At 37.7% G+C, this 12399-nt stretch overlaps 1 protein-coding gene across 1 annotated transcript; it reads left to right on the forward strand.

The window, feature by feature from the left end:
* The first annotated feature begins 1688 nt into the window (after window positions 1-1688).
* On the forward strand, window positions 1689-7961 carry csrp1b (cysteine and glycine-rich protein 1b). Its single transcript, XM_059330129.1, has 6 exons — window positions 1689-1825; window positions 2755-2864; window positions 3274-3442; window positions 5973-6102; window positions 6223-6316; window positions 7300-7961. The coding sequence occupies exons 2-6, from the start codon at window positions 2756-2758 to the stop codon at window positions 7374-7376; spliced, it is 579 nt and encodes a 192-aa protein (XP_059186112.1). The 5' UTR covers window positions 1689-1825; window position 2755; the 3' UTR covers window positions 7377-7961.
* Window positions 7962-12399: the final 4438 nt, after the last annotated feature.

A 12399-nucleotide genomic window follows, 5' to 3' on the forward strand; every position in this document is an offset into this window, starting at 1 on the left:
GTCAGACAGTGGAATGCTTTTGCTTTGCCAAAATCATCTGACCTCAATCCCACTGATCATGTGTTTCACTAGCTAAATACCAGACAGATTAAAAAAAAAAAAAGATTTGAAAAGTTTCCTGAAACAGAGAGATAGGAGGATGACTGCAGTGCTGGACTGGGAGGGCACCACAAGAGGGCTGCTGCTGGCAGATTAAGTATTTTTGTCCACTAGGGGGCAGCAGAAACAAGTTTTAGGTACAATTTTTGCATTTTTTTCCTTCTAACTTTTAACATTGATTTTAGGGATGCAGTTGTTAAAATCTGTAATGTAATGATGTTTAAAATAAGAATTAGGCTTGTTGTTGTTGTTGACTCCTTTTTTGTTTTTTGGGAAACTAAGAAATCATCATTATGAAAAAAATAACTGAATTATTTTCAGGTCATTCATCATTTTTTTACACAACCTTCAAATGAGAACAAACTCACTCATAAAAATGTATTAAATAACCTGTAATACAGCATATCAAATGAAAAATATATACACCAGCACTCAAAAGTGTGGGGTCGCCCAGAAAATGTCTGTTGTTTTCCATGAAAAAAAAAAGTTTTATTCATGAAATGAGTTACAAGAAATACAGTAAAGAATTTGACAAGGGTAGAAATAATCATTTTAATCTGTACAAATCTCCAACTTTACCTCTAGATACTCAACCAGCCTGAGGAAGGATCATTTTATTGCTTCTCAAATCAGCACAAAACAGTTTTCAGCTGTGCTAACATAATGCTCAGGTGTTTTAATGATCAATGAGGCTTTCAACACTATAAACATGGATTAACACAATGTGCCACTGGAACACAGGAGTGATGGTTATTGACAATATAAAATGGATATTCCATAAGAAAATCAGCCGTTTCCAGCTTTTATAGTCATTTACCACATTAACCATGTCTAGACTATGTCTGTTTAATTTAATTTTAATTTAACTTTCAAAAATAAGGACATTTCAAAGTGACCCCAAACTTTGCTGGCTCTCCCCTCCCCTGTGGCATGTCATAAGTCCGTTCATGTTGTGAAGTGTTTGGAGTATGCTTATGTTGCAGAGTTCTTTTTTCTGTTTTTTTTCCTCCCCTCTCCTCATGTAATGCTGTATTTCCTTTCTTTTATCCCAGTCTCCCTGTCCTCTCCACCTCTTTGTCATATTGTATGTGTGTTAAGTACATGTTTGGACAGGTTGATGGCTAATTTCGTTGTCCTAGTACTTGTTACTCTGTGCAATGACAATAAAGGTGATTCTGATTCTTTTGAGCAATAGTGTCTATATATTTTTAATGGTTTAAAAAGTGTTTGTTTTTTTAGCTGCTAGTAGTATTTTCCATAGCCCAGAACAAAATATTAAATTTGAATATAAATTACAAACATAAACAGGGCATTGGGTATTAAAGTCTGCACAACAGTTCCCTCTTCTTTCCTTTGGGGGTCGCTGATTTACAGAATTACTCTGAACCTCGACAGTTTGAGCTCCTCTAAAAACAAGTTACCGTCCATCTGTTGCTCCTAACATTTAACTGTGGCTGTATTCTGTCAAGAGGCTTATCAAACATGGAGATGAAGGAAATCTTTCCAGTCTCCCACTCTCCTTTGTCTGTCACCAACCACTCTGACAATCGCTCTGCTCCTTTCCCTCCCTACATCTTTGGTCTCCTGACTCCTCCCTCGGTTCAGCCTGGTGTCCACTCAGCCTCCCTCTGTGCCTCCTCATCAGACCGAAGTCTCTCCTCACCTCAGTCATCTCCTAATACCAGCAAACCACCACAGAGAGGACCAGCCTTTCACCTCACTCCAGGTAGGACTGTTTACCATAATAACATAATAAGGACATAGAAAACATATTAATTGCTCTGTAGGATTTAAGAGTAGAGTAACAACTGTTTTTTTGTTGTTGTTTTTTTGTTAAAATCAAGAATACAATCTCGTAAAATAACTTTTAGATTCAAGATGAGAAGATTTTTTCACTATAAAGTGTGATGGTTTGTATGCAGTTTAAGTTGGCCTAACTTTAAAGGTGGAAACTTCCTCTTATTGTCTTGTGTTTGTGCTTCAAATATGAGCAGGAAAGCCATAATAAGACGATAAGAAATAACCTTGAAAAGGGCGCCACTGCAACTGCAAAAACAGCTTGTTTATGTTATTTTGTACAGTCGTACTTGCTGAAACTTTCCCCAAACAGTGTTTTTATTCATCATTTTCCGAAAGATCCTTTTAGTAAAGACTCAGATCTTCTGTATCGTAGCTTGTGGGGTTGTCCGAGGTCACAACGTGTGATCACAAAACAAAATGCAGGGAATTTCCTGTTTATGCAGAGCGATCTGGTAGATTGCTGCCTTTCTGCGTGGATGACGACCCTCATTACTTGAGGTCATGGCTATAAAAAGACTTTTAATTCTTTAAACTAAGAGCTGACACTTGTGTGGTGTTAAAACGTAAAAGGTATCCTGAGGTCATGCTTTCTTTTATGGAGGTGGTTTGGTGCTATCCGAGGTAAACTTTGCATTTTATGATCGTTTGATGAAGAGCCAGTCAGGTATTCACTCATGCCTGTGCGATGAAACAGCAAACCGGTACCTCTCCTTTTATAGGTATTGTTGCATCTAGCCTTAAGTGTTGCAGATGGCCTCTGTCTGCAGAGCAGCACTGATCTGCTCTCCAGAAGACAGATGTTTTATATACAGTGAATGAAAAATGTACACAACAGGCTCTCCTCAATGCTCACAGAATGCCTTTCGGAGGAGGAAACAAGTGCGGCTGCTGCCAGAAAACCGTCTACTTTGCTGAGGAAGTGCAGTGTGAGGGGAAGAGCTGGCACAAATCCTGTTTTCGCTGCAGTAAGTATTTAAGTTCCCAGGTAATCTGCCTTATTCATATACTGACTCCCGCTGCATAAAACGACTCGGAAATCACAAGACGTGCCAGGGTGGAATGCAGAGTATTTGGCAGCAGGGGAGGAAAGTGAGCATCTGCAGGTTTTCCTTCAGACATCTCACGTCCTTATTTGGATCCAGTGGAAACATGTGACCAAGGTTTGGTCTTCCTTATATGGCAGAGGAAGGTACACACACTCCCTCCTCCAGCACCAAGTATTTATCTGACACAGCTAAGCACATAGTGGGTTTTTTTCTTTAAAAATGTCACACATAGTTTGTGGTAATGACGTGGTGGAAGATCTGTGAAAAAATGTGTTTTGATGGGCTGTGAGAGTGAAAAACGAAATATTCTGACTTGTTTTTCCTCAAGTGGTCTGCAAGAAGAACTTAGACAGCACAACAGTGGCCGTCCATGTGGATGAGATTTACTGCAAATCATGCTATGGGAAGAAATATGGACCAAAAGGCTACGGCTTCGGAGGTGGAGCCGGCACTCTGAGTATGGACACAGGAGAGGGACTTGGAATCAAGCCTGAAGAGTGAGAAAAACATCACTTCCTCCTGTTATTTTAGTGGTTAATCACAGTATGAAGCTGCAGTGTTTATACAGATTGTCGAATGACAAACTACATTTCATATACTGTTTAGGTTTTCTGAAAAAGTGCACAAACAAAATAACTTCTACACATGCTGGACCAGAAGATTTAACTGAGGAAAGAAAAAGAAAAACACACATTTCTGTATTAGTCACTCTTAATAAATTTGAGACTGTCCTCCCTCCCCCAACAAATTACCACAGCTTAAAACAACCCATATTTAACTTTAGTGGCTTCCTCTAGTAATTATGTAGGATGCAAAACAGAAGTGACACTATGGTTTGTAAAAGCAAAAGCAAAACAGGGATGTGGAATATAAAGAGTGACAAATTTACATGTAAGGTGGGTGAGAGGGGCGGTGTAAGGGTCACCCAAACACAGAACTTTTATCAAAAGTCAACGTTATTTGTAGTTACTTAACTTAATTTACAGTTGTAGCCTGTCAGAATCTGTCTCCGTCCACTTTGTGTAAACAGCTTTAATAAATGGAGGTAACTACCTGAAGTGAGGTAGTTACCTCCATTTATTTAACTTTTCTAACTATTATTTGCTCAGCTTTAAAATGTACTTTTCCCCCTTAACCTTAAGCAAGTAGTTTTTGTGTATAAACCCTGATCAAATGCAACAGTTTCACAATGTTAACATACATTTGTATACACAGTAGTGTACAAAAGTAGGCAGGTGTAAAAAAAAAAAAAAAATGCAGGAAAGAATTGATACTGGTTTGAAGGCAAAGGGTGGTCACACAAAATATTGATTTGATTTAAAATTTTCTTCTATTCACTCACTTTGCATTTTGTTAATTGACAAAAAAAAAACTTTCTATTTTTGAAAGCATTCTCATTTTACAGCCTTTTTTACCACATGCCTAAGACTTTTACACAGCATTGTGTATTTAGGTTTGTTTCCTGCTAATCGAATTTAGGAAACACTCCTGTCTGTTGCATTTGAAGGGAGTCGACTTGTTGATTTACTAGTCCTCCAATACATAGGACCAAATGATTGTTTGTTCCGACCCTCCAATACAGCCTGCAGGGGATCAGCATGTCCTCATTCCTAAATGTAATGTTTGCGGTAATAAACCATAGACTTACATAAATAAGGACGTAGTGACCGTGACATCACCCATTGGTTTGTGGCCCGTTGGAAGCATCGAAATCAGCGTTACACTCATTGCCATCTTGCGTCGCCATCTTGTTTCTGATACAGGAAGCAGACCATATTTGGACTGTGGAGGAGCGAGAGGGATCTGATCACTGACTACAGCCTCTCTACACCTCAACCTGACTGAGAGAAGCCGCTGCTAATTCATGTTAGCATTAACTGGAGCATTAACTGGGATGCTAGTTTTGGCTAGCAAAAGAACAAAAACAAAATGTATGTTACTTACCTCAGAAAACTGAACAGCGACTCCTTGGAGTGTCCGTTAGTCCAACCAAACACTGAACAAGACATTTTTACTGAACAAAATATTCAAATAAGCTGTCATTAAGTGAAAATACAGTGAAAGGGTCAAAGTTATGAGACCAAATTGGTAAACGTCCTTTTTTAAAATCTATATAACGTTATATATAACTTTTTTTGACACGTTACCGTGGATATGCATTGCTCTGCTTCTCTCCTGATGACGGCTCGCCTTGTTAGTGACCTGTCAATCAAAGCTAGAAACGCCCCAAATCATACGATTCTTTATCTTCTATTTTCTTGTAAATGGGGCCATTATTAGAACTATTGACATCAAATTGTCTTGAAAGACATTTTTTACTAGCGATTGAGACCATAGTGTTGTTTTATCAGGTAATAAATCAAGTGAGAATTTTCCTCATTTTGCATTGAAATTAATGGAAAGAAATGTTTCTGCAGCCACACTTAGCGCCCCCTGCTGGAATTTTTGGTAGAATGCAGCTTAAGGCACTTCCTGGTTTGCCTCCCTGCTCAGACCCGGAGGTTGCCGCCTGCTTTACTTACGTAAGTGAGTTCGCCTACATTATGTATTTAAAGCAAGTTAAAATAACTCTACATGACATTTGGTTTGACATGGGACATGAACAGCGGCCTCTTGGGTAAAAATCTGTAGTTTATTTAACTGATCCACCAAGACCTCCACCTCGGACATTGTAGCTCTTTATACAACGTCTGCCAACTTTCTTTGAGCCAGTCAGAATTGCTGCAGCCACTAGAGGCAGCCTTTGGATGAACGTGAATATGGATCACAACATCTTCTGACTAGATCTTTGCTTGTGTTCTTTGAACTCTCAGATGCATGTCACCTTGGATAAAATTGTCTGTACAATCGACTTGCTACAGTGCTACAATTTCATTATCAAACGGCCTTTGGGGTCATTTCGCAGGGGAGGACAGTCTCTACATTTAATGCAGCAGTGTTTCAGTCTCACAGATTTCACCCAGCTGTTCAGTTTCCTTTCTAAGTTGACTTCACAGTTTTCCTTAAAGCTTTGTTTTTTCTTGACAGACAAGCTCCTCATCGTCCTACAAATAACCCTAACCTCTCAAAGTTCGCCCAGAAGCCCGGGGGCTCCGACGTGTGTCCTCGATGTGGGAAAACAGTTTACGCAGCCGAGAAGGTTGTCGGAGGAGGCAATGTAAGCAAGATCCTGTTAACTCAGTTTATACATTTCACTCTAAATCAAGACAAAAAGTGGATGATTTGTCAGTTTTCTGTATATTTTTGAGCATGAAACAACTCTCTGCTCTCCCATCAGTCCTGGCATAAAAGCTGCTTTCGCTGTGCCAAGTGTGGCAAGGGACTCGAGTCCACGACCCTCGCTGATCGAGATGGAGAGATCTTCTGTAAAGGTCTGTGTGGGAATCAACTCATTCAGTTAGTTAATAGACAGAAAATCAGCAAAAGGGCTGGAAGATATGACCAAATATATGATCAAAACTATAAAAATGTCTGACATGTATATTTTTCTATATCTTTTCTTTCATAGTGTAAAAAAAAAGCACTTTTTACAATTGTTTGATATCTAATAGACGGAACAATATATTGATAAATGGTTGAAATAATCTGTCACACTTATGTCACTAGAGAAAATATTTCTATTGCTCTTTATTAAACAAATACACAACATGAAAATTATTATATGAATGAACAGGCTCAGGACCAGAGGCAGAAAGCAGATAAGTTGGGGATAATGTTATAATATTTTGAGCTGCGCTGAACAAAAATTGCAGCAAGTTTAAATGACCCTGGAGCTAAAACAACCCCGTCATCATAACACAGGTTGCAAAACTGGAAGAAGATAACTTCTACGCTTCATTTTAAGATGAAGTGCATTTTGAATAGCCTGCATTTATTAATTAATTAATATAACAGTTTTTGATTTTAAATTTTTACAAAGGAAATGTTTATTTACACGTCTTTATTGTGTGGGGGAAAAAATGTAACTGTGTAATTATCAGACCGCCATTACATTTAATGAATGAATGAATGAATACATTCATTAAGAAAGAGGCCCAATAGGTGATCTGCCTCTCTGACCTATTCACATTTAGTACATTTTTAATTCACATTTGATCATGATCTCATGTAAAAATATGTTATGAACAATTTTTTAACATACAAAAATGTAAAATTATAAGGTATGGTATCAGTCTCGGCCTTAAAAATCAGGTTATTAGCAGTATGGGCTGAAAAAAATCCATATTGTGCATTCTTCCTCTTTTCTTCTGATTCTGCAATTTGAGGTTTAATGAACCATTAGCTTGTCTGCCAGTGTTGATGCTCTCTGTTAATCCTGCTGCAAGTGTTTCTCAGTGTCTCATTTCATTCACAGGTTGCTACGCAAAGAACTTCGGTCCCAAAGGCTTCGGCTTCGGTCAGGGAGCAGGAGCTCTGGCTCATTCCCAGTAAAACCTGAAGCTTCGGCCCACATGGGACCGACATTGCTCCGATATCCTTGCTTCCGGGACCTTTTAGTCAATATCCAGCCTATACTATTCTGCCTTTTTTTGCTGGAGTGAATGGGCAAAGAGGAGTGAAAGACGCACACAAAACACAGCTTTTTGTACGAGTTCAAGTAGATTTTACTCTGTTTTAATCTGGATTATGGTGTCCTAGTGTTTGAATGCTAAAAGCAAGATATCATGCAAAATATTTAAAACACACTAAACTGTAACGATGCGTTTGGATGTGCATGTTGTGTGGGTTTAAAATGAGAAAAGGAAAATGAATTAGGCTCTGGTGTTGCCATAATAAGAGACACTTCCACTGCAATAACAGATTTTTATTAACGTCTGAATCATTCGTGAGATCAACGTGTTTGGAGACCGACAGCTGTGAAGAAACAAGCTCACATCAAGCTTCACTTACACTCAAGATAAAGCTATTCTTTCTGCCTCACATGTCAAACGTTGTACATACTGTCTGAAGATGTAGCAATGTGCTATTGCTGAGACACAAAATAAATAAATATCAGCCAAAAATATAAGAAAACAATGATGCAAAATTTGACGTTCTTTACACGACTGTCATTGTTCTTTCTGTGATTCTGCTCTGATGAAATCACCGTGTTTGTTTATGGGGCGTGTTTGTTATTCCTTCTGATCATCATCAAACTGAGCAAACTGCCAGCTGCTGTGGTGAACAACAGAGTCGTAGTGCTCAGCCCCGTCGCTGCCTGCGCCGACGACTTGGCACACTGACCGGAGTGCCAGGCAGCTGTGGCGGCGGCAGCAGCAGTTTGTTTGTTTTGGTTCTGACTACAATGTGTGAGTCACATCAACAGCAAAACAAAGTCTCAAATACTACACAAAGATTAAAATATAACACCAGGATCTGTTCCAGAGCTTTCATGTGTTTGGGTTCATCATAAGTGGAACAAAAATGTGATTAATCTCTGGCCTTGCAGGCATTTTAAATTGATATACATTTGTGAATCTCCTGCTACAAGCATGAAATACCATGGACATGTAGTTTAATGCCCTTCAGCCTTTTAACCACCAGAGGGCAATAGAGAGACTTGATCCATCAGATAAAGTGATTAATACTTCACAAAATGTTTTGATCACATAACTGAATATAATGTGAATCTACATCACTTTGATGGCATTGTTTACTTTGTATCAACTGCAACATTTTCACATTTTGGAAGGAATTGCTTCATGGCTCCTTGGTGTAGATTTTTCAAGTATCTGAACTCTACTGGAGGGATAAATACGATAATTATTATAATGACCAATTGAAAATGTCAGATGTAAATCTCCCAGAATTGACACTGTACACTAAAGCAAACTAGAAAATTTCCTCTGGGGAAATTCTCAAAGGGCCACGGGGGCTACTGCCGGTGTGTGTACACTATGATGAGATTCTTCAGAGATTTCAAACTATACCCTTTAACCTCAAAATGTGTGTGTGTGTAGCGAAAATCGCATTAAGTTACCTGTGTGTGTGTGTGTGTGTGCGTGTAATTAAAATCACATAAAGTTACCTGTGTGTGTGTGTGTGTGTGTGTAATTAAAATCACATAAAGTTACTTGTGTGTGTGTGTGTGTGTGTGTGTAATTAAAATCACATAAAGTTACCTGTGTGTGTGTGTGTGTTTGAAGCATGTGTATGCATGTGTGAGGAGTGTGCGCGATTACGCGTGTGTGTGTGTGTGTGTGTGTGTATCTGTAACTGTAAATCACATCAAAGATCAAAGGCAATCAACAGAATTAACTGCCACCTGTTCCGGCTCGTGACTATACTGTGGATACTGGTCGCTACAGCTATTGCTGTATGGGACCAGTGCTCAGTGCGATTGCCCCGTGGCCCTAATAAATCATTTTCATAGTCATACTCCTCAAACCAGTTTATGAACTTTTCTATGGAAGTATCTGCACTGTTTGGTTCCTGCGCTCTCTACTCCAGGGTTTTCCCTTAATTTGTTACATTTCCATATGTTGCTCATTACATTGCAGCATTTTTATTCAGCTACACTTCACACTGAACACATATGTAGTAACCAGTAACATACAGTATGTGTGTCTCCTGCTTACAGCACAGACTGTTACAGATGGACAACATGACAGCTCTCCACTAGTGAGGCCCAACTGTTCAGGTTAATGACGGGACAAGCATTTAAGGTAGTTCTTATTAGGGTGTTTGAAAGCAACCTGCCAACTCGATTATCTATTACGTTAACAATCAATTGATTGATTGACTGCTGCATGCATAGATGAGCACAAAAAAAGATATACAGTACTATGCAAAAGCCTATTTAGATAACCGACGCTTTTATTTTGAAAGGATGAAAAGAGACTAGATCCTGTCAATCATAAAACTAACTCAAGTGAGATTAAACTGTAAAGATAACTTCAAGGAGTTCAAGGTTTTAGCCCCCGAAGAGGAATGAGGTTAGTTTTCACAGTAAATACAATAGATAATCTTAATTGTCGTTTCACAAGACAACAGTATTTTGTTGGAGCAGTCCTCAAGCTGCACAGCAATATATATAAAATAAGTTAATGCATGTACATATCTTTCCACTGTTCTTTTTTGTTATATATAAAATCCAGTCCAAGTAATAGTGCAATATATATATATATATATATATATATATATATATATATATATATATATATATATATTACAGTTACATATTTATAGAGAGCCACTGAGCCTTGTTTAAAACCCACTCAATGATGGGAAACTACCATGGAAAAAGCTGCTTCTGCTGAATCAGTGTCTTTCGTGAAATAGATTTGCGTGAAGATAAATGTCTGTAACTTTATCCTCTTATATTTTCTTGGGTAGAGTTGGATGTTTAAAACCTGCAGGACTGTTCTTACTCTCTTGCTGAGTCAGGACTTTAAAGTCCCTGATGCTGATTTAAATTTAAGACACTGAGATCCAGGCTGTTGGCTCATGGCAGCTGATTTTAATTCCTCAGTATATATGGCAGCAGGATTAACAAAGTGCTGTGTGTGTTTGCTGGACTGTCTCTAGGAAACTGAACACGGACTCATATATTAGGATGCCAGCGGATTACATACCGCGTTCACAGTACAGTAGCTTTCACATGTGACACTGGAAAATATATTGTTCTTTAAGAGCAGCCATTAGTCATTCACTTGTACAACGTATTCTTATGGAGGGGGTTTGTAGGATTTCCTATTTCTTTTGTAGAACGATTCGTACTATATCCTGTGAAATGTGACAGCCGTTGTTTCCAACATGTGACTACAGCACATTGTGGACATTAAAAACCACTGATGTGGTTAACCTCATGATTGCTATTTTAAACCTCTGAAGTCCAGGAGATTTTGGTTCAAATTTGTCAACCTCCAATGCATTCATTTCTGTCTCTGTTTAGCATCTTTCAGTCTGTCCTTACATCACATGCATGGCTACTTTTTCTTGACACAAAGATTTTTTATTTTATTTTAAATAACAAAGTATAAAGCTGCCAGGAACCGGCAATACAAACAAAAGACACAGGTGTCTATGGAAATGTACCATTTTTTTTTTACTTTTATTTTTTTTAATCATTTATACACACAAAAACAGCAGAAAAAAAATAATAAAACTACAAATCAGTCTATTTACATGTAAATTAAAAATAGTAGTTTTCATTATAGAAAGAAAATTCACATTTTAAAAATGGTCTAGAAACATAACTGGCACACTGTGAAAGCTCTTATGATTGCACTTTCAACTGGCTTTCTCAGCTTGTCTACATATAATATATAAATAAAGTTATTACTGTAAGGAAAACGTGTATTTTCAATAAATAGATGGACTCCAGAGGGTTAAACACGCTGTAGGTTTGATAAAAACATAAAGGTTAGGCTAAATACCGGACATACTTTGACATCCAACAATGGGGCACAAACACAGTCTCCTGGTGTGAAAGACGGGGATTTAAAGCATCCGTCGGCCCTCCTGCCCACCAAACGATTGCATTACGTGACTTTCAACATTACGTTGCTTCATCAATTAACAAAATGTTCTTTGATAACTACAAATTTCAGTGCATTTCGTTTTGTCGGAGATCAAACGAACCGTTCATGATGAGAGCCTGACTTGTACTATGCTATGTGTAACAACAGCAGTATCCATGTGACTGACTTCCAAAGTTTATGCCACCTCTACAATCTAATAAAAAAAAGTAAATCTCTAACAGAAAAACAGACATAAGAGATTATGTGGATGATTTAACAGGACGTATTGTCCTTGTATGAGTGAAAAGAGCACAATGTGTGATGATATAGATATCATCTTTGTTTACATTTGTCTCTGCACACAAAAACACCAAATAAAATAATAAAGACTGATAAAGGCACTTGCAAATCACAAGGTAGTACAAAATGTAAACCATACTTTACTGTTTCATTTTTACCTTTGAATCTTAAGATTTCATGAAGATTTCATGAAGATTTCATATATATATATATATATATATATATATATTTTTTTTTTTTTTACAAAAATGAATGTATGCGTATCACCAGAGACCCCACAATACAATTTTAATCCCGATACTTGAATCCTGATACGATATTATTGCGATTTTAATCATTTTGCAATATGATGAGTAATGTGATACAATATATTATGATTTACCGGTTTAACTACATTTTGTGTGCACAAAATTAAATTCAATCAAGAATTGCTTTGTCAAATAAGAAAAAAATCATCTCACTTCAGTCTTTTTATTTCTCCACACTGAGAGTCAAACCCACAGACTGACCAACAAAGTATTCAGTCAAACTGAACTGATATTAAACATGTACGGACGACAACAACTGCAGCAAAAAAACTTTTAAAACTTTAAAAAACTTTAAGCTTCACTGCTCTGAATCAAAAAAGCCAAACTTCGCAGAGTTATTTCAACAACTTCTCGACAAGACATCCTGACACACATGGTGCTATCGATTCCTTAGATCTTCTAGTT

The sequence above is a fragment of the Centropristis striata genome, chromosome 3 (genome assembly GCF_030273125.1).
Source record: "Centropristis striata isolate RG_2023a ecotype Rhode Island chromosome 3, C.striata_1.0, whole genome shotgun sequence".
Classification (NCBI taxonomy): Eukaryota; Metazoa; Chordata; class Actinopteri; order Perciformes; family Serranidae; genus Centropristis; species Centropristis striata.

Excerpts from the sequence above, each read along its gene's own strand:
- csrp1b (XM_059330129.1), top strand. The coding sequence starts at position 2,756 with ATGCCTTTCGGAGGAGGAAACAAGTGCGGCTGCTGCCAGAAAACCGTC. Across the intron at positions 3,443-5,972 it reads CTTGGAATCAAGCCTGAAGA|ACAAGCTCCTCATCGTCCTA; the intron begins GTGAGAAAAACA and ends TTTTCTTGACAG. Across the intron at positions 6,317-7,299 it reads TGGAGAGATCTTCTGTAAAG|GTTGCTACGCAAAGAACTTC; the intron begins GTCTGTGTGGGA and ends TTTCATTCACAG.